Below are 22645 nucleotides of genomic sequence, written 5' to 3'. Positions count from 1 at the left end.
AAAAACCAAATCGGTTGAGTAGAGACGTTTGAAAACCGAACTTTGACTGTATATCTAGTGAGCTAGCTAGAGAGCTTTCTATCTAGCGATTTAGCTAGAAAGCTTTCTGTCTAGCGTTTCAGCTAGAGAGCTAGCTATCTGGCGTTTTAGCTAGAGATCTATGTAGCGATTTAGCTAGAGATCTATGTAGCGATTTAGCTAGAGAGCTATCTCTCTAGCAATTTAGCTAGAGAGCTATCTATCTAGCGTTTTAGCTAGAGAGCTATCTATTTAGCGTTTTAGCTAGAGAGCTATCTATCTAGTGATTTAGCTAGAGCTATCTATCTAGCGATTTAGCTAGAGAGCGATCTATCTAGCGATTTAGCTAGAGAGCTATCTATCTAGCGATTTAGCTAGAGAGCTATCTATCTAGCGTTTTAGCTAGAGAGCTATCTATCTAGCGATTTAGCTAGAGAGCGATCTATCTAGCGATTTAGCTAGAGCTATCTATCTAGCGATTTAGCTAGAGAGCTATCTATCTAGCGATTTAGCTAGAGAGCTATCTATATAGCGATTTAGCTGGAGAGCTATCTATATAGCGATTTAGCTGGAGAGCTATCTATCTAGCGATTTAGCTAGAGAGCTATCTATCTAGCGATTTAGCTAGAGGGCTATCTATCTAGCCATTTAGCTAGAGAGCTATCTATATAGCCATTTAGCTGGAGAGCTATCTATCTAGCGATTTAGCTAGAGAGCTATCTATCTAGCGATTTAGTTAGAGAGCTATCTATCGAGCGATTTAGCTACATAGCTATCTAGCTTATTCATTTATAATTGTATTTTATCTATTATTGTATTGATGCTTGTCTGTGACTGTAAAGTGTCCTTGAGAGCTTTGAAAGGTGCTTGATATTAGCTAGCGACCTATGTGGCTATTTAGCTGGCTGGCTGGATAGATAGCTGCCTATCTATTAGCTAGTTAGCTTGCTTTCCATCTATTTGAGTTACTTGCGGGTTGAGTGAACGCTGGCGCGTGTGGCTGCCGCTGCTCACCCACAGAAAAACTCATCCTGTGACTGTAAAGTGACCTTGAGAGTTTTGAAAGGCACTTATAAATGAAATTGATTATTATTAGTATGATTATTATTATTATTATTGAAAGGAAATTGATTCTTATTGTTATTATTATTATAAAAATGAGAGTTTACCACACGGTGCTGTTGGTGCGGGCTGTTTGATCGTCGAACAGTAAGCCCTAATCTCTCATTTGCAACTTTTAGTGTATTTCAGACAGTCTGGACATGTTGCGTCAGTGACGAGGTCAGATGAAATTCTGTCAAACGACTCAACTGAGTGATGAATTTCCGACCCTTTAAAACGCAACCTTAGTTCCACAACCAGGTATGCGAAATCATCACAGACTGAATAATTAAGTGGGCCCCATGACAGACTGCTGTGCGGTGTACGGAATCTGAAATCAACACGGCGCCGATCAATAAGCTTCTGGCAGAGTCGAGGCTCAATACCGGGAGTCAAATGCCCCCCGTGTTGGTTTCCAGTCTAAAGGAGATTTTAAAATGCGCTGACGGGAAGGCCAATCGAAATATGAAATGTTAGCTCAGCATGGCCATTATGACTCTATTACCAGTTAAAATGGAAAAATATATGAAGTTAGTCTTGATTTTGCATAACAGCTTTCACTCTGGGTGGACTGAGGCCAACCATAGCACGTCAGCGAGTGACGCGGCGAGGGGCTGGTCGATGTCGTTTTATCCAGGGGGGGGCTACTCTGGGTAATGACGCCAGTTTTCGGTGATGAAGAGGAAGTCCGGGTTATTGTCAGTTAAAGGACAACCGACACCTCCGGACAAGTTGTGTCCATAATTTGTAAAATCACTTCAAATGACTTCTACTGAGCGTACCACCGCATATAGCTATATTTTACGTTTTAAGACTTGCGCTGATATTCAGGAAGTCTTGTTTTTGAGTTGGTGACGATCCCCCAAGTGACGTCACGGAGGGAACGCCCCTGACCGAGAAGGCGACACACAATGCATTTTGGGTACTGTGTTTGGTCTGAAAACACAGTGTTGATGGCGAAATTAGAAGGAAAACTACATAAATGTGTCGCAGCCAATTGCGGTAAGTTAACACCAATTCCCAGCGGACAAATCAGCCCATTTCCAACAGCGCTTGTGCGCCATCTTGTGCATTTCATTGGAGTCCAGACGGCTCGAATTGATACGGAAGGACTTCATAAATCGATTGCAAACATTTATGCTTTCCTCTTCGGAACTATTTGAATCATATTCATAACTGGATGAGTAACAAGAAAGCATCTTGTCCGAATCTGAAGCCATTGTTTTGATTCTGGAGCAAGGCAGTGTTTGACCAATAGTGACGTCACGAACAAGGGGGCGGGACTTTCTGAATCTGCCCAGTTCCGAGCTCATTTTGTGGCAGTTTTGGGACACTAAGTCATTTTTATTGTTTTTTTGCATTTGACTAAAAATATCAGCCTGCGTGTTTTGGGTTTTTTAGATGCTATAAAACGTTTTTCTGATATCAGTTAGGAAACAAAAAAATGGTGTCGGTTGTCCTTTAAGTATTTGTGTCAGAATTTCGTGTTGAGTGAGCGGGCATTCAAGAGAGTCAGTGTGAGGATTTTCTGATGTATGGGAGGCGGTGAGGAATGGGGGAGTGGGCGGAGATTTTGTTTTGGCACCTGGAAATATTTTCACTCATTATCGTAAAGGGCGGACAGATCTGGCTGTGATTATGTATCGAATGGGGTAGATCACAAGTGGGCAAAGTTAAGGCCCGGGGGCCAAATCTGACCCAGCACATCATTTTATTTGGCCTGCGAAAGCAATTCAAGCATGTCAAGTGACATGATGTTGCTAAAGTCCCAACCAAAATTTAAAATTGTCCCATATAAATCAGTATACAGACGCTCCCCTACTTACAAACATTCGAGTTATTAACAACGGGACATATGAGCATTTTTGTAGTAACATGTAGTATTCTCTCTAGTTGTACATATCTTTATTGAGCATATATTTTATTAAATGTTTATTTTTCAGTATAAACCAATACAGGTTACTTATACAAGCCTTAAATATACTTATATAAACCTTAAACATACATTCCATACAAAATATAGCACTAAAGCAACTTACAAAACGTGTCTCGTTCGTAAGTTGGGGAGCGTCTCTAACAGTCATAATGACTTCGGATTTTATTCGGGAATTGAAAATCTGACGTGGAGTGCCATTCTCGGATTTGTTCTGGTTTTTGTTTTTCTTGTTTGGGTGCCAATAAAGCGCTGGTCAGACCTCTGGCAATGTTTTTCCCATTCTACAATGGCGCAGCATTTGCCTTTTGTCCATGTTTGCGCTTTGTGGCAGCTTCAGCTGTTGTTAAAGCACTACATGAATCAATATCTATGTACAGTGATACCTTGGCTTACGAACATAATTGTTACCCAGACAGAGTGTGTAAGGCGAGAAGTGTGTATCCCAAACATTAATTTCCTATAGGAAACCATTAAAATGAGAATAATCCGTTCCCAGGTCCCTATAAAACATAATTTTCTACTTTTTAATTTTCTAAGCCTTAAAACTACACAAAATATACCTTATTTTATGTATAATAAATATTATATGTATGGTAAATAATATGCTATGGTATTGTAAGAAATAAACTGTACAGTATAATAAAGTCGTTTCATTTATCTTTGTGATGGTCGTTGATGGCTTGATGGAATGGAGTGGCCATCTTGAGCAATGATTCCTTGTAAGCTTTGACAGGTTTATCGTCAGAACTGGCTGCTTCAACATGACGAATGACTGTACAACACTTAAAGTTCTCGAACGATCCGTGGCTAGCCTTGAAATCATCAATGGATGACGAAATTCCAGGTTGCTTCTTGACGATATCCGAGTGACGAAACCGTGGCATTGTAGTGGACACATTTTTTGCACATCGTCTGGCAGTGAATGAGTTAACATTCCCCCCCCCCAAAAAAAAAAATCCTATTGTCATCACAGCACATACGCTCATCCCAAATACTCATGGAGTACACAAAGTACGATGTGTAGCATTTGCTTACACAGGATGTGGCAACAACTTCCTGTTGGTGTCATTGTCATATTCATGACAGGCACTCGGAGTCGATGACGGGGCGACCTCGATGTATTTTATTCATCAGACCTTTTCCAACAAAGGCTGCGTGGCGCCACACACGCCTTCTAATGATTTTTTTTTTTGAGTGGCAGTGTTTTCATCTAACAGTCAATCAACCGGGGGGGAGGCAGCACCCAGGGAAGGGCATGAATCAGCAAGGAAAGCCATTGTATCAACGTGTCCTTCATTTCATCTGCGATTAATCCACGCCACCTCCACTTTGCCACTCCCAGAAAGTGGTTATGTAATTTCGGAATATCCTTGCTTCAATGACGGACTATATGAGGACGCACATCAACATCGGGGTAATACACTTGAAGGAGAAGTTGGGGACAACTGGTTTGAAAATGATCTGAATTTGGACAATCGGCACAATCGATGATCATGGATGATAAATGACAAGGAAGACAAAATTAAGGAAATATAATACAGTAAAGTCCCGTTATATCGATATCGGACATATCGATAGTCCTGGTTATATCGATACTATTTATATGCACGCATGGAGAAAATTACATGCAAACAGGGTCGGATATATCGATAGTCCCGGTTATATCGATATTTTTTCGGACTCCCTTGAATATCGATATAACGAGACTTTACTGTATAAACATATAACAGCACTGAAGCAACTTACAAACAAATTCACCTTACGAACGACCTCTCGGAATGTATCTCGTTGATTGAGAATAGACAGAATAGAATTTATCACATTTAAAAGTTTCATGCTTAGAAGGCCCACAATGGAAACAAAAAAAAATCTGCGATAAATCTTGCGATAGTTTACACGACGGACACCAAGGCTGAACAACCTGCGCTGAACAATCTGCTGAAGTGTTGCCAATGAGTTCAGGCCACGATCCGCCGAGCTCGCTTACGATTGGCTATGTAGAGTATGTGGGCGGAGAGGAAATCCCTCTTCCCAGTTGACGGCTCCAGGAGGATGCGATGCATAACAAAAAAATAATGGCTGCTGGCACGTATTTACTGAATTACATGTTAGCAGGTTCAAGAATGCCGTACTGAAGACCCAAGGATATACAGTAAAGTCTCGTTATATCGATATTCAAGGGAGTCCGAAAAAATATCGATATAACCGGGACTATCGATATATCCGACCCTGTTTGCATGTAATTTTCTCCGTGCGTGGATAGAAATAGTATCGATATAACCGGGACTATCGATATATCCGATATCGATATAATGAGACTTTACTGTATGTTGTCATACTAGGTGTTAATTTATTTTACCACTGTTAAAGCGTCTGTGTTTTGTACTTCCTCATTCAGTGTTTGACTTAAAGATACATTCCATACAAAATATAGCACTGAAGCAACTTACGACCAAATTTACCTGACGAATGACGGCTTGGAACGTATCTCGTTCGTAAGGTGGGAAGTGTCTGTACTGAGATAGACACCAGGCTTCCCTCTCAACACCATCTAATCTTCAATAAATCTATGTGACTTTTCACCCAATGGTTTCAGGGACAACCCCCTAAATGAGAGGCTGTGGACACGTCTGGCTCTTTGAGAATACCCGTCATGTGGGACAGAGCAGACAGTCTTTCAATGCGGGCGGCTGCTGGAAAAAGCAAAGGGGGAGTGATGAATGACATTCCATTTGGCGGCGATTGAGGCACGTGAACGGCTGCCACGGTGAATGAAGGAAATGGCGGATTAATTTAGTATTGGGGATCCAAGCGAGTTAATTGACAAATGCAAAGATGAAGACAGAGTCTGCACTCTGACGTCTGAGTCTTTCTCTCACGCTCGATCCCCTGGTTCCTCTATTAGGCAACTCTGCTGCAGCAATGACGCCAACTGCATTCTTGATGAGGGAGTGACCACAGGCCCAAAATGTCACCTTAATAGAACACCCAGCGAAATGAAGGATCAGTCTTATGCGGAACTACCAGGGGGATGACTCACACAGGCAAACGCATGGCAATTAGTAAAAGGGAGTTTCAGTTATTCAAATATGGGATAAACTACTATAAATGTGCACAAGTTAAGCCCGACTGACTCACGCACCAGTACATGACAACAATCTTCGTCACAGGACACGCGCTAGGTACAACAAACGCAGAAGGAAGCAAAACGAGAAATGACAGCATGTCGCTAAAACCTTCTGTTCGACCAAAACCGTCTGTTTTGGTCCAATTTTCCCCGTCGTCGGTTACAGCCACGTGATTGGTCAACAATGCAGCAGTGATGGGGTGGGGGTTACAGACAGAGAGAGAGTGAAGCCTTTCTCCAAAAAAGAAAATGGCTGCCAACATTTTTTTTTGTCCTCTATTCCCCGCCCGGTTAAATCCACGTGATTGGTCAAGAACGCAGCAGTGAGGGGAGGTAGTTTAAACATTAAAGAGACAGGCAGACGACAGAGAGAGAGTGACAAAATGGATAGGATATAGTGAAATTTGGACTCTTTTCAACTTTGATAGTTCAAAGGCAGAGTTTAGACTGCAAGGTTAAAATTCTCATCTATCAGGCTCCACAAATAACCCGCTCAGGTAAAATTATCGCAGAGAAAGCACCTACAAGGGATTATTCCTCAAGATGGTGAGAGAAGAAGGCTACGTTCCTCCACAAGTGTTCAATGCTGATGAAACTGGTCACTCCATTCCATCAAGCCATCAACGACCATCACAAAGGTAAATAAAAACGACTTTATTATACAGTACAGTTTATTTCTTTAATTATAAAACCATAGCACATTTATTATACATAAAATAAGGTATATTTTGTGTCGTTTTAAAGCTTAGAAAATTAGAAAGTAGAAAATTATGTTTTATGGGGACCTGGGAACGGATTATTTTCATTTTAATGGTTTCCCATGGGAAATGATTTTTGGGATACACACTTTTCGCCTTACACACTCTGTCTGGGAACCAATTAAGTTCCTACGCCAAGGTATACTGTACATGGATAGTGGAGCATCGCCTAAGGGACTGCTAATCGCCACTGGCGAGCTGTCATTGTTACTTGACTGGTTAACGTAAAATAATGTTTCAATAATGTCTTAAGGCTGGAGCACCAAATCATTTGGAGACATTCCCAAACCCCATCCCCTAAACATATTCCGTTTGATTTAGCTAGCGCAATGGAATGGAATTAGGAACAAGATTAAGACTTTTAATACGGATGGAAGTCTGTGAGGGAGGCACAGCTCAGACAAAAATAAAATAAAATAAAATAAAGAATATAATGCTCGACGCGGGGGGAGAATCTGCTGCCAAAAAAAAGTGGTTACATCATCGCAGCTCAACAAGGCAAAGTGTAATCATGACAGAGATGATCAAGTTGGGGAAGACTGAGGGGGGCCTGGGGGGCGGGTGGGGTCCAGATGTCTGATCCTGAAGATGAAAATGCATTTGTCAGGCTTGCACGGAGACAACGTGAAAGGGGAAAAGAATGAGATGGGAGCTGTGTGATTGCATCGAATGGTACGAATGGCAATTTTTTGCAGGTCAATTGTGATAACAATTAATGGCCGCATAGTGCCGCACGATGACAAGATAAAGTTTCGTCTTCCCAGCACCATTTACTGTCACTGCACCCCTTCCCTTATGTACAGTAGATTGCATAACCTGCACCACACTTTTCGGGAAAGGAGGGGCGGTATGGATGGAGAGGAAACGACGGTAGGTGGAAAACGAGAAATACATTTACAAATCATAGAACAGAGACCGGGGGGGGGGGGGGGGGGGGGGGGAGAACAAGATACAGTGATACCTTGGTTTACGAACTTAATTGGTTCCCAGACAGAGTGTGTAAGGCGAAAAGTGTGTATCCCAAAAAATTATTTCCCATAGGAAACCATTAAAATGAGAATAATCCGTTCCCAGGTCCCCAGAAAACATAATTTTCTACATAAAACATAATTTTGTACTCTAAGCCTTAAAACTACACAAAAGATACCTTATTTTATGTATAATAAATGTGCTATGGTATTATAATTAATTGGTAATATAATTAAGAAATATACTACTATAATTAAGAAATATACTGTACTGGATAATGAAGTCGTTTTATTGACCTTTGTGATGGTCGTTGATGGCTTGATGGAACGGAGTGGCCGGTTTCATCAGCATTAAACACTTGATGAGGAACGTAGCCTTCTTCTTTCACCATCTTGAGGAATAATCCCCTGTAGGTGCTTTCTCTGCGATAATTTTATCTAATTCCTCATCAATTGTGTTCTGCTTAGCTGGGTTGATAGCTTTGTGCATCAAGTGTACAGATGGCTTGTGCGGGTTGTTTGTGGAGACTGATTGATAGGATAGTTTTAACCTTGCAGTCTACACTCTGCCTTTGAACTTTTAAAGTTGAAACTCTCTCACTGTCGTCTGCCTGTCTCTTTAATGTTTAAACCACCTCCCCTCACTGCTGCGTTCTTGACCAATCGCGTGGCTTTAAGCAAAGACTGGGGCGGGCAATAGAGGGAAAAAAACAGTTGGCTGCCATTTTGTTCGCTAATGACACATCACTCATTAAGGCAGCTCCGTGTGTATCCCGAAAAAGGTTTGTATGCCAAGGTAAAATTTTCATAAATTTTACGTTCGTCAACCAAAAAGTTCGTAAACCAAGGGGTTCGTAAACCGAGGTATCACTGCATTAATCTTTCAATGCAAAATCGTCTTTCTTGTGACGTTGTTATTCGTCCTCACTCGAGTCCAAATTAAAATGTGAACACTGAGAGCATAAAGAAGCAACAATGCAGATAGTCAACAGAGTCATCAAATGAAGGGACAATCAAAGAAGCTAATCAGTGGCATAATGAGCGAGCGTTCGGTGATTTCTGGCAAAAAATACAGACAATACGTCTTAAATAACAGCAGCTCTCGTCTTATTTAACACGCACAGATACGTTCCAGACTGATTAAGGCAAAATAATGTCTCAATGTGGCATAATATGGTACTATAACTCAGACAGCCATTTTTAAATGATGAGAAGAAAGTAGCGTCAGGGCAGAGCATCGATGCATATGTGGAATGGTCGCGGCTTGGAATTGAAGCGGATTTACTGCACGTGGGACAGGAGATGTGAGACAATCTCTTTTCTTCAATGGATGCTACAGCTTCGTGTTTGCTTTCAACATTTAGTTTGTAATAGATGTGGACATTTCACCATGACGTCCCTGATCCACTGGTGAAAAGGACGCTTTGATCCTCTCTTCTTTCATATAGAACTGCTTCTTTCAAAAAAGATGGTGCACTTAAGATTGAATGACGGTGTCTTTGTATTGTCAGATTTTTGTTTGTTTGTTTTTTATGATGTTTTGACTTCAAGATGGCGCCGCGAAAGTGGCTGCCTTTACAGCAGCTCCTGTATTTTTTTTCTACTTCTTCCTTTCCTTTGCTCTTCCTTTCATCACTTTTCTGCTGTGAAATGTAAATTTCTCCACTGTGAGACTAATAAAGGCCAATCCAATCCAAATCTGGACTTGTTTACTGGATATCTTAAAAATTTTGAATTGTACAAAACAGATTACCTTTTTGGCTACAAAAAGTTAGTTAAATAAATGAATAAATAAATAAATAAATAAATAAATAAATAAATACACAAAAAACTCACTGCAAGAATTGAAACAAGGGTGCGGAAAAATCCAACTGGACCCTCCGCACCCTGCCCACCACCTTTTTCAGCGACACCCCCACAGGCTGGCGCTACCGATCCATGCGCACCAAATCCAACAGACATTTAAAATTTAAACAGCTTCTTCCCCCCGTCGCCATTAACTCTCTAAACAGTAACCCAAATCTAACTGTATAGTGCCTCATTGCATTTATTTTTATGATGATACTAGTGCAACGTGTTCTACCGGAGACAAATTCCTTGTGTGTTCTACATACTTGGCCAATAAAGATGGTTCTGATTCTGATCAAAATTGGTACGATTTCAACAATTCAAAAACAGCCTGCAAGCGAGCAGCCATTAAGCTTCACGTCTCGTCGTGGAAAGAGCAAAACTTTTGAAACAGGAAATGCATTTCATATCCCAAAACAATATTGCGCAGTTGTCGATTGGGATAGAGGCTCTCGAGCTAAGATCCCTGAGGAGGCTGCGTGGGGAGCAATTGCGAGTATGTGTTTGTGTGTGTGTGTGGGATTTAATCTGTATACGAACACGAGGTCTGGAAAGACTCCCAATAACAGGATTTGGGAAAATCTGGAGTTAAAACGTTTGCTCCTTCTCATTTCATTTTTTTTTTTCATGCTACCTTTTTGTCCTCACTTGACCTAAAAATGCTTAAAAATACCAGATTTTCCGGTGTATAAGGCGCATCCAAAAGTCTTAATTTTTATACGCGCCTTATATGTGAAGTCATATTGAGCCGCCAACTCATTTGGTTCGGACTTTAGCAAGCCACTTCACATGCTTGATTTGCTTTGGCGGGCCGAATAAAATCATGTGGTGGGCCAGATTTGGCCCCCGGGGCCTTGAATTGGACACCTGTGTCCTATAGTCACTTCGTTTCTTTACTTTGCTTACATTTTAAAGGATCCTGTGTATAAGAATTATGGGAAATGTAATCTTACGTCACACGGAGCTTTTACTCTGAGTACTAGCATACATGATTAGCATTTTGCACCAACATGGGCGTCTCAGTCTTTCCCACTCAATACAGACGCAACACAGGCACAAGAACCTACTGTGATATTAACACTAAAATATTCCCTTCAACCTGTTTTGAAATGAACATTGTCTTGAGAGTGGGTTGTTATGGCAACAGGCAGAGGATCAGACTCCGCAACGGAAGCTTGGGTTCATCTCTCGGCACTCATAAACAACTTGAGCGTGATTTAATACCGTAGGAATGCGAGGGAATGTCATCCAAAATAGAGTTGCTAAAATCTAAAACCGGTGTCACTACCGTATAAAACCATCTTTACTCGGTTTTAGACAATTACATTCCTAAAATGCGACCAAATTTGAAGTTGTGCTACATTTTTTACTCTTCTTCTGTGAAAATAGATCTCCTAGACCGCATAAAATAGATCTCCTAGACTGCATGCGGCTCTTTAGCGCCGCCCTAGTGGCTCCCTGAAGCTTTTTCAAAAATGTTTCAAAATGTAAAAAAGCCATTATAATGTTTAATGCCCTCCACATACTACACATAGAGCGCACACCAAATTAATGAATACTGTATTTTCCAGTGTATAAGGTGCACCCAAAAGCCTTGATTTTCTTCAAAAGATGACCATGCGCCACACGCGCCAGCGTTCACTCAACCCGGAAGTAAACAGATAGAAAGCTAGCTAGCTAGCCAGTAGATAGCTAATAGACAGCCAACAGACAGCTATGTAGATAGCTACCCACCTAGCTATATAGCTAATAGAAAGTTAATTAGACAGGAAGCCATCTTTATTATGCTCACCTCTTCAAATGTTGCGCTTATGTGCTTTAAAGGATAACCGACGTTTCCGGACAAGTTGTGTCCATAATTTGTAAAATGGCTTCAAATGACTTCTACTGAGCGTATTTTACAAATATTCCACCGCATATAGCTATATTTGACGTTTATATTCCGGAAGCCTTGTTTTTGAGTTGGTCACGAGTCTGTACGTGACGTCACTGAAGGAACGCCCCTGACCGACAAAAAGCACACCTTGTAGCAGTCCTTCCATCATGTCAATGCTCGTTTAGTCTGAAAACCTCATGTTGCACCAGAAAGAGCCAGAAGAGGGCGTCCAAGTTCCATGTAAGGAATTCATCAGCCTGTGGAAACGGGCTGATTCATTCCTCACATGAGCTCGGTGGCCATTTTCTGCCTCTTTTTGGGTCAAAATGGCACGGAATAAATTCTTTAATCGATTGCAAACATGTATGCTTTCCTCTTCAGAACTATTTGAATCATATTCATAACTGGATGTGTAACAAGAAAGCATATTCTCCGAATCTGAAGCTATTGTTTTGATTTTCCAGCAATAAAAGACGTCTTGGCGTGACGTCACGAACTGGGGGCGGGACTTTCTGAAAATGCCCAATTCGCAGCTCAATTTTTTGCAGATTTTGGACACTTTAAGTCATTTTTATTGTTCTTTTGCATTTGAATAAAAATATCATACTGCGTGTTTTGGGTATTTTAGATGCTATAAAACGTTTTTCTGATGTGAGTTAGTCAACAAAAAAAGTGACGTCAGTTGTCCTTTAACACACAGTTACGTCCTCACAATCAACACTTTGTGCCACTTTTTTAATCAAATCAAATCGCTTTGTTATTCAATTGCATGCTGTGTGGAAATGAGTAACTGCCACCCTTGCACTTCCCTTACCATCGCCTTGTTATTACCGCAAATCCATGAGTCACTATGAATGTGTGTGTGTGTTTTTTGTCACAACACAATTCACCTGCATCAGGCCTCTTATCAAGGACATCCCATTGTCATTGCGAAAAACAATCCACGGCAAACCCCAAACCGCAAAAAAAAAACACTGACATGAGTCGGAAGAAGCTTGATAATCAATTCCACCAACCCACCACCCCGAAGACAGAAACTCCCACTGCGACATCAGACACCCAGTGACACACAAAACACACACACACATATCGGCGCCTTCACGCCGTGCTCTGTTTATCAGGGCCGAGCCCATCCATCATTTGAGGCTAGTTGCCAAGGTAACCCTGTTATTATTCCAAGCACGGAGCTAGCGCAGGAAACCGTGTGTGTGTGTGTGTGTGTGTGTGTGTGTGTGTGTGTGTGTGTGTGTACATTATGTACTTTGCCTGTGAGCCAGTTGGGAATCTCCCCTACCTGACTAACACACACACACACACGCACACAAACACACGCATACACACGTATATACACACATCTCGAAAAGGGACAATTCCATGAAGGTGTGGCTGTTAAAACCCCTTTTTTTTGTCTACTTCCTCCCTTCAATTTCCCGTATTTCATTCACGCCAGTATCCCCCCTCCCTTCCCGACAACACCCCATCCGTTCCCTCCAATCTCTTATTTTTCCATTCACAACCTGCAACTACTCATTCATAAACACCACCACAACTTACAACGGCAAAAAAAAGCAGCGTGGAAGGAAAGGGGGAAGGTGAAAAAGTCGCACCCGGAAATCGTAAACATCCAATCGGAAAGGAACTAAAATGAATTGATGATAGGACTGAAATTTGAAGCCATCTTTGTTTTGACTTCATTCAGCCATTTTGTTTGTGTCGTTACTGCTGCCACCGTCCATTCAGCAAACTAGGCTTCATATTCATAATGCGCTTTGGTTTTGGTCAGTAGTAGTAATAATAATAATAATACATTACATTTTAAAGGACAACCGACGTCACTGACCAACACTGACAGCTGTGAGACGGCGTGCGGTGTGAGGATCGTTACGTCAGATCTTAAAAAACCCGATTTGTAACACCATTGTTATGCAAAAAGATGCTGCATTATTATTATTATTAGTAGTAGTAGTAGTAGTAGTAGTAGTAGTAGTAGTAGTAGTAGCATTAGTAGTGGTAGTAGTAGTAGTAGTAGTAGTAGTAGTAGTAGTAGTAGTAGTAAAAGTAGTAGTAGTAGTAGTAGTAGTAGTAGTAGTAGTAGTAGTAGTAGTAGTAGTAAAAGTAGTAGTAGTAGTAGTAGTAATAGTAGTAAAATACAGCCTGATTGCCCCATTTGATCTGGTATCACCTCATCAGCATAACTAAGCCTATGTTGCCTAAGAAGTCAGTTGTAGGAATGATCCAAATTGAACCTCACCATGGCGATTTAGTGAAGGGTTTTGCTGTTTTATGAAAAAAGCTTCTTTTACTCCCCTTTTCAATGATTGCTTTACTTCCCTTCATAAAAAGCCTTTGGAATTTTTCATCTTTTTTTTTACTCATCATAAACACGTCTGCAATTTTGCCCTGCTCTTCCTTTTCCCTGCCAAGTCTCACCTAAGGTTCCCCACGTCGGTGACGCTAATTTATTGTGTCGTCTTCTCCGACCCAATGGTCTCTCCAGATTTACGACCTCGACAAGCGAGACTAGCCGTGAAATAGCGTGCACTTATCCAACTTAGCGTGATGATATTTGAGCGCGCTTTAAGAGCTCGCACGTGAGCACATCTTTACCAGTAGGATTTTCCCATATAGCAACTGATGAGGACGGACGGAGGCTGGAGAAGGAACCCGCCAACACGTGCCGGTGGGTGACGGAAGCGTGTGATTTCACCATTTGCCCTCTGAGACGAGAGCTCTCAGGAGATGAAAATTAAGGCGCGCTCTTTTATTCTAATGAGTGATGAACCGTGATGTCGAATGCCGCAGTGTATGGCGGATATATCGAGCGTCTAAGCCCACTCACGGCTCTGCTGTAGGGGAGTCTCGGATGAATAGATCAGAGTTCTCATTTGAATTCAATTCCACTTTGGATGCTTTGGTCTATCCAGGGCTAGACTGGCACCAAAAAAATGGTCCTGGCATTTTGGTTAAAATCACAAAAAAACTTGCATTTGAAAGGCACTTATAAATGAAATTTATTATTATTATTATTATTATTATTATTATTATTATTATTATTATTATTATTATTATTTAATGACATGTATTATTCTTATTCTTATTCTTCTTATACTTCTTATTCTTCTTATTCTTAGTCCTGTTATTATTATTATTATTATTATTATTATTATTATTATTATTATTATTATTATTATTATTATTATTATTATTATACTAGTGTTATTATTATTACTATTATTATTATTATTTTTTATTATTATTATTATTTAATGAAATGTATTATACTACTATTTTACTATGTATCATTTTACTTATGGTTTTATTGTTATGTGCTTTGTTTTATTGTTTTTATTGTAAAGTGTCCTTGGGTGTTTTGCAAGGCGCTTGAAATAAAATGTATTATTATTACTTATTCTTCTTCTTCTTATTATTTAATGAAATGTATTATTCTTATTCTTATTATCATTCTTATTGTTACATAATTACTATTACAGTAAAGTCTCGTTATATCGATATTCAAGGGAGCCCGAAAAAATATCGATATAACCGGGACTATCGATATATCCGACCCTGTTTGCATGTAATTTTCTCCGTGCGTGCATAGAAATAGTATCGATATAACCGGGACTATCGATATATCCGATATCGATATAACGAGACTTTACTGTATTTAATAATAATAACAATAATAATAATAATAATAATAATACATTTCATTTATACGCGCCTTTCAGCGGCAGCCACATTATTGAGCCACACTCAACCCGAAAGTAACTCAAATAGATAGAAAACCAGCTATCAAGCTAATAGACAGCCAATAGAGAGCCAGCTAGATAGCTAGCCAACACACTAGAAAGATGTACAGCTAGTCGGCTACATAGCTAGCTAGCCACACAGCTAGATAGATATATAGCTAATAGATAGCTAGTTCGGTAGCCATTTGAAAATTGTGTAGACTTTTTGAAAACAATGTAGAAAACATCCAAGATGGCCCCGGCAGAGTGGCTCCCTTTCCAGCAACTTCTGTATTTTGTTTTTCTACTTCTTCCTTTCCTTTCGTCTTCCTTCCATTAATGCTGTAAGCAAATTTCTCCACTGCGAGACTAATAAAGGGTAATCCAATACACCATTTGCTTGGCTTAGCGTCTAACATTATTAACCACACATTTCTTAAACATATTGTCAGTATGTTTTAGCACAAAAAAACAGCAACCATTTAAAAGAGGGAATACCTTCTGAATGTCAAACATGTGCCTTTAAGAGGCGGTGCTTGGTGAGGTGGCACGCTGCTGTGGCCAAAAGGGTTTTTTTTGCGCGAGTGTAGTCATTGCGTTTGTGTGTTTTATCGATCCCCGAATACATTTATTTGATTGATTAAAATGGGGAATAAATATATGTGTTGTTTTCTAAACACAATCGTGCAAAGGAAGACGTCAATGATGATTTTTGAACATTTGTTTCTAAAAAAAGTATTGTTATAAGAAGAATGATAAGGGAAGGATTGACAACAAAATACGGAGGTAGCTCGATTTAACTAACATCGCATTCCCCTTTTTCAGTCAGCAAACATTTGAAATTGAAGCAACAGCGCCTCTCCTGGAAAAAGCCACATAGCGCTCCCAATTTGACCTAAATTGTTTACAAGGCACTTTAACAATCGATTCCACTCTTACAAAACACAAGACAAGATGACAGCATATGAGCACAAAATAGACATTTACAGCCATCACCCCCTCCCCCCGTATTCATTTCACATGCAGAAAAAGGGGACATATTAATCAAGTGTCCTTGAGAGTTTTGAAATGTGCTTATAAATCAAATGTATTATTATTATTATTATTATTATTATTATTATTATACAATCATGGATCACCGCTGCCCCCTATGCTTGTGTTGCGGTATGACGAGCAAATTACATATTAGTCATCAACTGTTGGTCGTTATGATTAAAAAATATACATTTTAGTACAATGGGATAAAAAACGGACTGATTTTATCTTTGAATAAAATTAAAATGTGTGAAACTTAGATTTTCATAAACCATAAATGAACTGGATGAAAGAAAATGTTTCAAATCTTTTAGGTTCTTTTTTTTCGTCAGAAAGCGGCTGTTTTTTAAAAATATTTTTGACGCTACACTGCCACCTGGTGGCTAAATGCACAAAAACAAGAATGGGGTTTGTGCGTAAATGTTTGTATCGAACTTTTGAAGCAATCAACCTCTCCTTACGCGTGAGCAACAGAACACGAACGAAATAGAAAAAAAAACAAGTGGGAACAAGAGATTGTGAGTTTGTCAAAAGGAATCCGGGCCTACCTTAGTCGTGACTTGACGCATGGGACACACTTTGAGAGCGTCTTCGGTGCAACAACTTGACTCACGTGTACCGTCTTACAATACTTTTCTTGAAGCTCAAAATTCACATTTTTTGCCAGTGCCATCTGTGAATTGTAAACGAAATCAACTTGGAAGGAGAATGATAATAATAAAAATACATAATAAGGCTCGCAAGCTGCAATTGCAGACGTCAGATCGCATCTACTTCCGGTAATGCAGGTCACGTGCTGTCTTCAGTTAAAGTTTACGTGCTTTGTTGTATTTTTTATTTAGTTATGTGTTTGTGAAAGTGACACCGACGATTGGTTTTATGTGCTGTGTGCACGAACACACAAAAACGTAGTCTTTTTTGTAAGAAATACATATTCATTTTCCCAAGACCGAATCGATCGATTTGGGAACACTTCGCGGATTTGGGCTGAACGGTATTGTGTAGTAGTACCATTTATCTCCACTAGATTGTGGTCATACACAATAAAAAAATATTTTATGATTTGACGTTTAAAAAAACCTTATGATTGAATGACTGTCTTTTGTGTTGTCATATTATTTGTTATTTTGTTGTTGTTTTGACTTCAAGATGGCGCCTTGACAGCAATTCCTCGATGTTGTTCTTCTACTTATTTTTCATTTTCTCTTCTTTTCATAACATTAATTGCTGCTGTGAAATGGGAATTTCATCTCATCTGTACCTTACAGTCAACATAAAAAATGTGCAATTTAAAAATATGTTCCTTGTTATTCCCACTAGTGTAAACACGGCATTTATTTAAATTTTTTTTATTTGGAAGAGCGAAGCTTTAGAAAACGGGTATGTCGTGATTGATCAATCTAATTTTGATGTATAAAAGCATTGAAGTGACTGCAATACTCCCCCCCCCCCCCCCTCCTTAGAAATACTACAAGGAAGTACAACTTATCTTGTAGTACTGGTTATGAGTAAGTTTATCTGAACATAAATAATTGTCGTAGTTATATGTTGATACACAATTTCAGTACTGACATTTTGTATACGTTTTTTTGTTGGGGGAGCACTAAAAAGTTCGTCTTCTATCAGCAAATCATTTAAACTAAATTAATATACCCCTCAATGTGTTACTTTTAAATGTTTTTTTATCTCCCTTTGGTTGAGGTTGCTGTATGTTTTCTGTTTTGCGTGTTCGATCGACGCTGCATCACAATTATGTAACGTGTGGAGATGCAGAAGACAATTTCAGGTGCAACGCTGATGTATTAGTGGACTCCGAAGCTCGAATCTGGTACGTGAGCAAAAGTGAGGGAAGAAAATCATTCAGTTTGAATATCGGAGATGGAACGAGGAGCATATTTTTTTTTTGCACGGATGCATTGTTAGAGTGGAGGCACCGAGAGCACGTCAGAGGAGAACTTGATCCATCCCGGCTGTCACATGGACCCTCTCAGAACCCCTCAAGCGGACCTAGAAGGAGCAACGCTCTCGTTTTGAACGCTTTATCCGTTCTTTATTTTTACGCTTTATCCGTTCTTTATTTTTGTTTTATCACTACTCAAGTGATTTATTTTTAGGGAAGGAGCGGTTGCGGTTATGGCTTGGCCGTGCATCAGCAGAGTGTGTTGCTTGGCTCGGTTCTGGAACCAATTCGACAAATCCGACCTTTCCGTCCCGCTCACCATCCAGAACTACTCGGACATATCCGAGCAGGAGGTGCGATCTGTCACCAAGCAGGTGTCGTGCCCCACTTCGGTCCCCGGACCGCGAGTAGGCGGCGACTCCCCGACCCGAGGCTCGTTCAGGGTGCGCAGGGAGCACAGCTACAAGCCCCGGGAGGACTACCAACCCCCGGGGGTCCTTTCCCCAGTGTCACGCAGTACAAGCAGGACTTTAAACCATGGCCCATTCCCAAGAAGGACAACTACCCTTGGATCAGTAACGGGAGCAGCCCAGGGGGAAGGTTGGAAGTGGGGGGGTCTGCAGGTAACTTTCAGGCATATTTTACGTTGAGTCCATTTTCGAGCGAATTGGAGATTATTTTCTCTTCTGCTAACCACCCTAATGAAATGTCGCCGTGATTTCTTTATTTTAGTTTCCCTGAAGTTGTCGAACATAATTTAATATCTTATATCGACATATTAAACTGTTATTGTAGTTTACCTACGGCAATTTGAAATTTGGGTCAAAGGGGAAAATCGCCCTGTATAGTCAACCCAACAACATTGGATTGGATTGGATATGCCTTTATTAGTCTCACAGTGGAGAAATTTACATTACAACATGATTGTATCTATTAGGTAGCTAGCTAGCAGCTAGCTGGCTATCTGTTGGCTATCTAATAGCTGGCTAGCTTTTTATTTATTTGAGTTATTCCGGGTTGAGTGAACGCTGGTGCATGTGGCTGCCACTGCTCATCCACAGAAAAACTGATCCAATGACTGTAAAGTGACCATGAGAGTTTTGAAAGGCGCTTACAAATGACATGTATTAGTATTATTATTATTAGCTAGCTGGCTATCTGTTAGCTATCTATCCAGCTAGCGAGCTATCTATTAGCTAGCTGGCTATCTATTGCTGGCTATCAGTTGGCTATCTAATAGCGAGCTAGCTTTTTATTTATTTGAGTTATTCCGGGTTGAGTGAATGCTGGCGCATGTGGCTGCCACTGCTCACCCACAGAAAAACTGATCCAATGACTGTAAAGTGACCATGAGCGTTTTGAAAGGCATTACAAATGATGTGTATTATTATTATTATTATTATTATTATTATCATTATTATCTGTTACGATTTGCAAGGTGGTGGTGGTAGACCCCAAAAATGCAGGCATGGGGGAGGGGCAGGGTGTATTTGACAAATTGTATTAAATAAAGTCAGCAGGTACAACATCTCAAACAACAATCATCAGAACAAAAAGGTCCAAAGTAGCAAACAAAACCATGAATAAAGCATGACAAGAAGAAACAAACCTGAGAGGATGAAAGAAACAATGACCCAACACTGAATGGTCACGCCGGGAATCCTTTTAACTGTCACTGATTAATAACAATAACAATAATAATAATAAATAATAATAAATAATAATAATAATAATAATAATAATAATAATAATAATACATTTCATTTATAAGCGCCTTTAAAAACTCTCAAGAACACTTTACAGTCACATAATTTATTGTCCGGGTGAGCAGCGGCAGCCATTCGCGCCAGCGTTCACACTAAACGACCAACACCTGTGTAGCTGCAGGAGGGGTGCCTTACATTGCCACCCGTTGGTCCCAAGCGGAAACGTGACCGCATCATGAAATTTCACAAGTTTGATTTACTTTCGCGGGCCGAATAAAATGATGTGGCGGGCCAGATTTGGCCCCTAAGCCTTAACTTTGACACCTGTAAAATTTTGGCGTATTGCTCTTTTCTTAGACAACAGTGCAGGCCGTGGGTGAAAAGCAGCAGGAAACAACCTGTGGAATCCCAAAACATCCCACCTGAGACCAGTTATCAGGCTGCCTACAGCGGTGAAGCTCACCGGTATTCGGGGGATAGCGTCGTTTCAGCTAGCAGCAACATACAACCTTCCTCGGTACCCCGTCCACACGTCCGGCGCGACATCCAGCATGATAAAAAAGAACTCAGCATGTCAACAAAGGGTCAGGTAAGAATACTCGAGTAGTTGTATGTTAAGAAATAGTAAAATGAAAAGTATAAGTACAGTCCAGGGGATTCTTTCTTTTTTTAAATTACAGCTGTATATTTTTTAATACGACATCCCACTAAAAGTCATCTTGACTTGTATCCAAAGCGGCACCCCACATAATAATAATCATCATCATCATTAATCAATAATCATCATCATACATTTCATTTATAAGCGCCTTTCAAAACTCTCAAGGTCACTTTAGTCACAGGATAAGTTAGTCCCCCCCGACAAAGAAAAGTGGTCGCCGTCAAAATGGCCGCCGTCTCGATAGCCGCCTTCCAAGTTAGCCCGCCCCCCAGGGTATCCTAGCTAGCGATTTAGATGGCTATCTAGCTATCTATTGCGCTATTAGCTAGCTATCGTTATTAGCGAGCTAGCTAGCTATGTCGCTATTAGCGAGCTAGCTATCTCTCTATTAGCTAGCAATCTCGCTATCTCGGTATTAGCTATATAGCTATCTATTGCGCTATTAGCTAGCTAGCGATATCGCTATTAGCTAGCTATCTCGCTATTAGCTAGCTAGCTATCACGCTATTAGCTAGCTATCTCGCTATTAGCGAGCTAGCTTTCTATCTGAGTAATTCCGGGTTGAGTAAACGCTGGCGCGTGTGGTTGCCGCTGCTTACCCACAGAAAAACTTATCTTGTGACTGTAAAGTGACCTTGAGAGTTTTGAAAGGCGCTTATAAATTAAATTATTATTAGTATTATTAGTATTATTAGTATTATTATTATATAATTATAGTATTATTATTATTACTTTTATTATTGTTTCTTTTGAGGTGGTAGTCGATGTATATAGTTTTAAGAACACACATGGGCTATCACGTTATTATGCTAACGATCTACAAAAAAAAAAAATTGGCAACACACACCAGAGTAAAAGCTAGAAAAGTTTGACCCTTTCTCTAAGTGATGTTTAATCAAAACGTTGACGCTTTGGCGGAATGGAATTGAGGTGAGTTCAATGGCAGGGCAATGATTCTATTAATCGTAGCGGCCCGGTTTCGCGAGGGTAAGCTGCGCCGACGAGGCCGCGTCTATCGCTCACTTTATCTTGCGAGGTCAGCTCTCACCGGCTCACAATCTGTGTCGGGAGTTCATCGCTTAAAGGACAACCGACACCATTTTTTTGTTTCCTAACTGACATCAGAAAAATGTTTTATAGCATCTAACATAACCAAAACACGTGGGCTGATATTTTTAGTCAAATGCAAAACACCAATAAAAATGAGTGTCCCTAAACTGCCACAAAATGAGCTCGGAAATGGCGAGTTTCAGAAGGTCCCGCCCCCTTGTTCGTGACGTCACGCCAAGACGACTTGCCTTGCTCTAGAATCAAAACAAAGGCTTCAGATTTGGGGAAGATGCCTTCTTGTTATTCATCCAGTTATGAATATGATTCAAATAGTTCTGAAGAGGAAAGCGTAAATGTTTGCAATCGATTAAAGAAGTCCTTCCGTATCATTTTGACGCGTCTGGACTGCAATGTAGCTCCCAAAAAATGCACAAGATGGCGCCCAAGTTCCGTTGGAAATGGGCTGATTTGTCTGCTGGGAATTTGTGTCAACTAGTATCAAATAGTAGTCTTGGTGGAACACACAATTCACCATCGCGTTATGTTTTCCTTCTCATTTCGCCATTAACATGAAGTTTTCAGACCAAAGTACCCAAAATACATTGTATCTCGCTTTCTCCGTCAGGGGCGTTCCTTCAGTGACGTCACGTCAGGAATCGTTACCAACTCGAAAACAAGACTTCCTGAATATTCAGCGCGAGTCTTAAAAGGTAAAATATAGCTATATGCCTTGGAACCTTTGAAAAATACGCCCAGTACAAGTCATTTGAAGTGATTTTACAAATTATGGACACAAATTGTCCGGAGGTGTTGGTTGTCCTTTAAATTTAAACCCCTGACCCAATTTGACCATGACAGATTTTGATCATGGTTAGAAGAAGAAGAAGAAGAAGAAGAAGAAGAGAGAATCTGTCCCACTTGTCAGCAATG

At 40.3% G+C, this 22645-nt stretch overlaps 1 protein-coding gene across 1 annotated transcript in view; it reads left to right on the top strand.

The window, feature by feature from the left end:
- The first annotated feature begins 18187 nt into the window (after positions 1 to 18187).
- Positions 18188 to 22645, top strand: part of map6d1 (MAP6 domain containing 1) — a 4903-nt gene continuing 445 nt past the window's right edge. Inside the window, 4 exon segments of the mRNA XM_089008437.1 lie at positions 18188 to 18787; positions 18790 to 18906; positions 18909 to 18921; positions 20362 to 20593. Of these exon segments, the coding sequence (XP_088864563.1) occupies positions 18532 to 18787; positions 18790 to 18906; positions 18909 to 18921; positions 20362 to 20593 (618 nt within the window). The 5' untranslated portion in view covers positions 18188 to 18531.

This window comes from Hippocampus bargibanti, linkage group LG11, assembly GCF_051943395.1.
Source record: "Hippocampus bargibanti isolate YZ-2025 linkage group LG11, ASM5194339v1, whole genome shotgun sequence".
Lineage (NCBI taxonomy): Eukaryota > Metazoa > Chordata > Actinopteri > Syngnathiformes > Syngnathidae > Hippocampus > Hippocampus bargibanti.
This window is presented reverse-complemented; position numbering and strand designations above follow the sequence as displayed.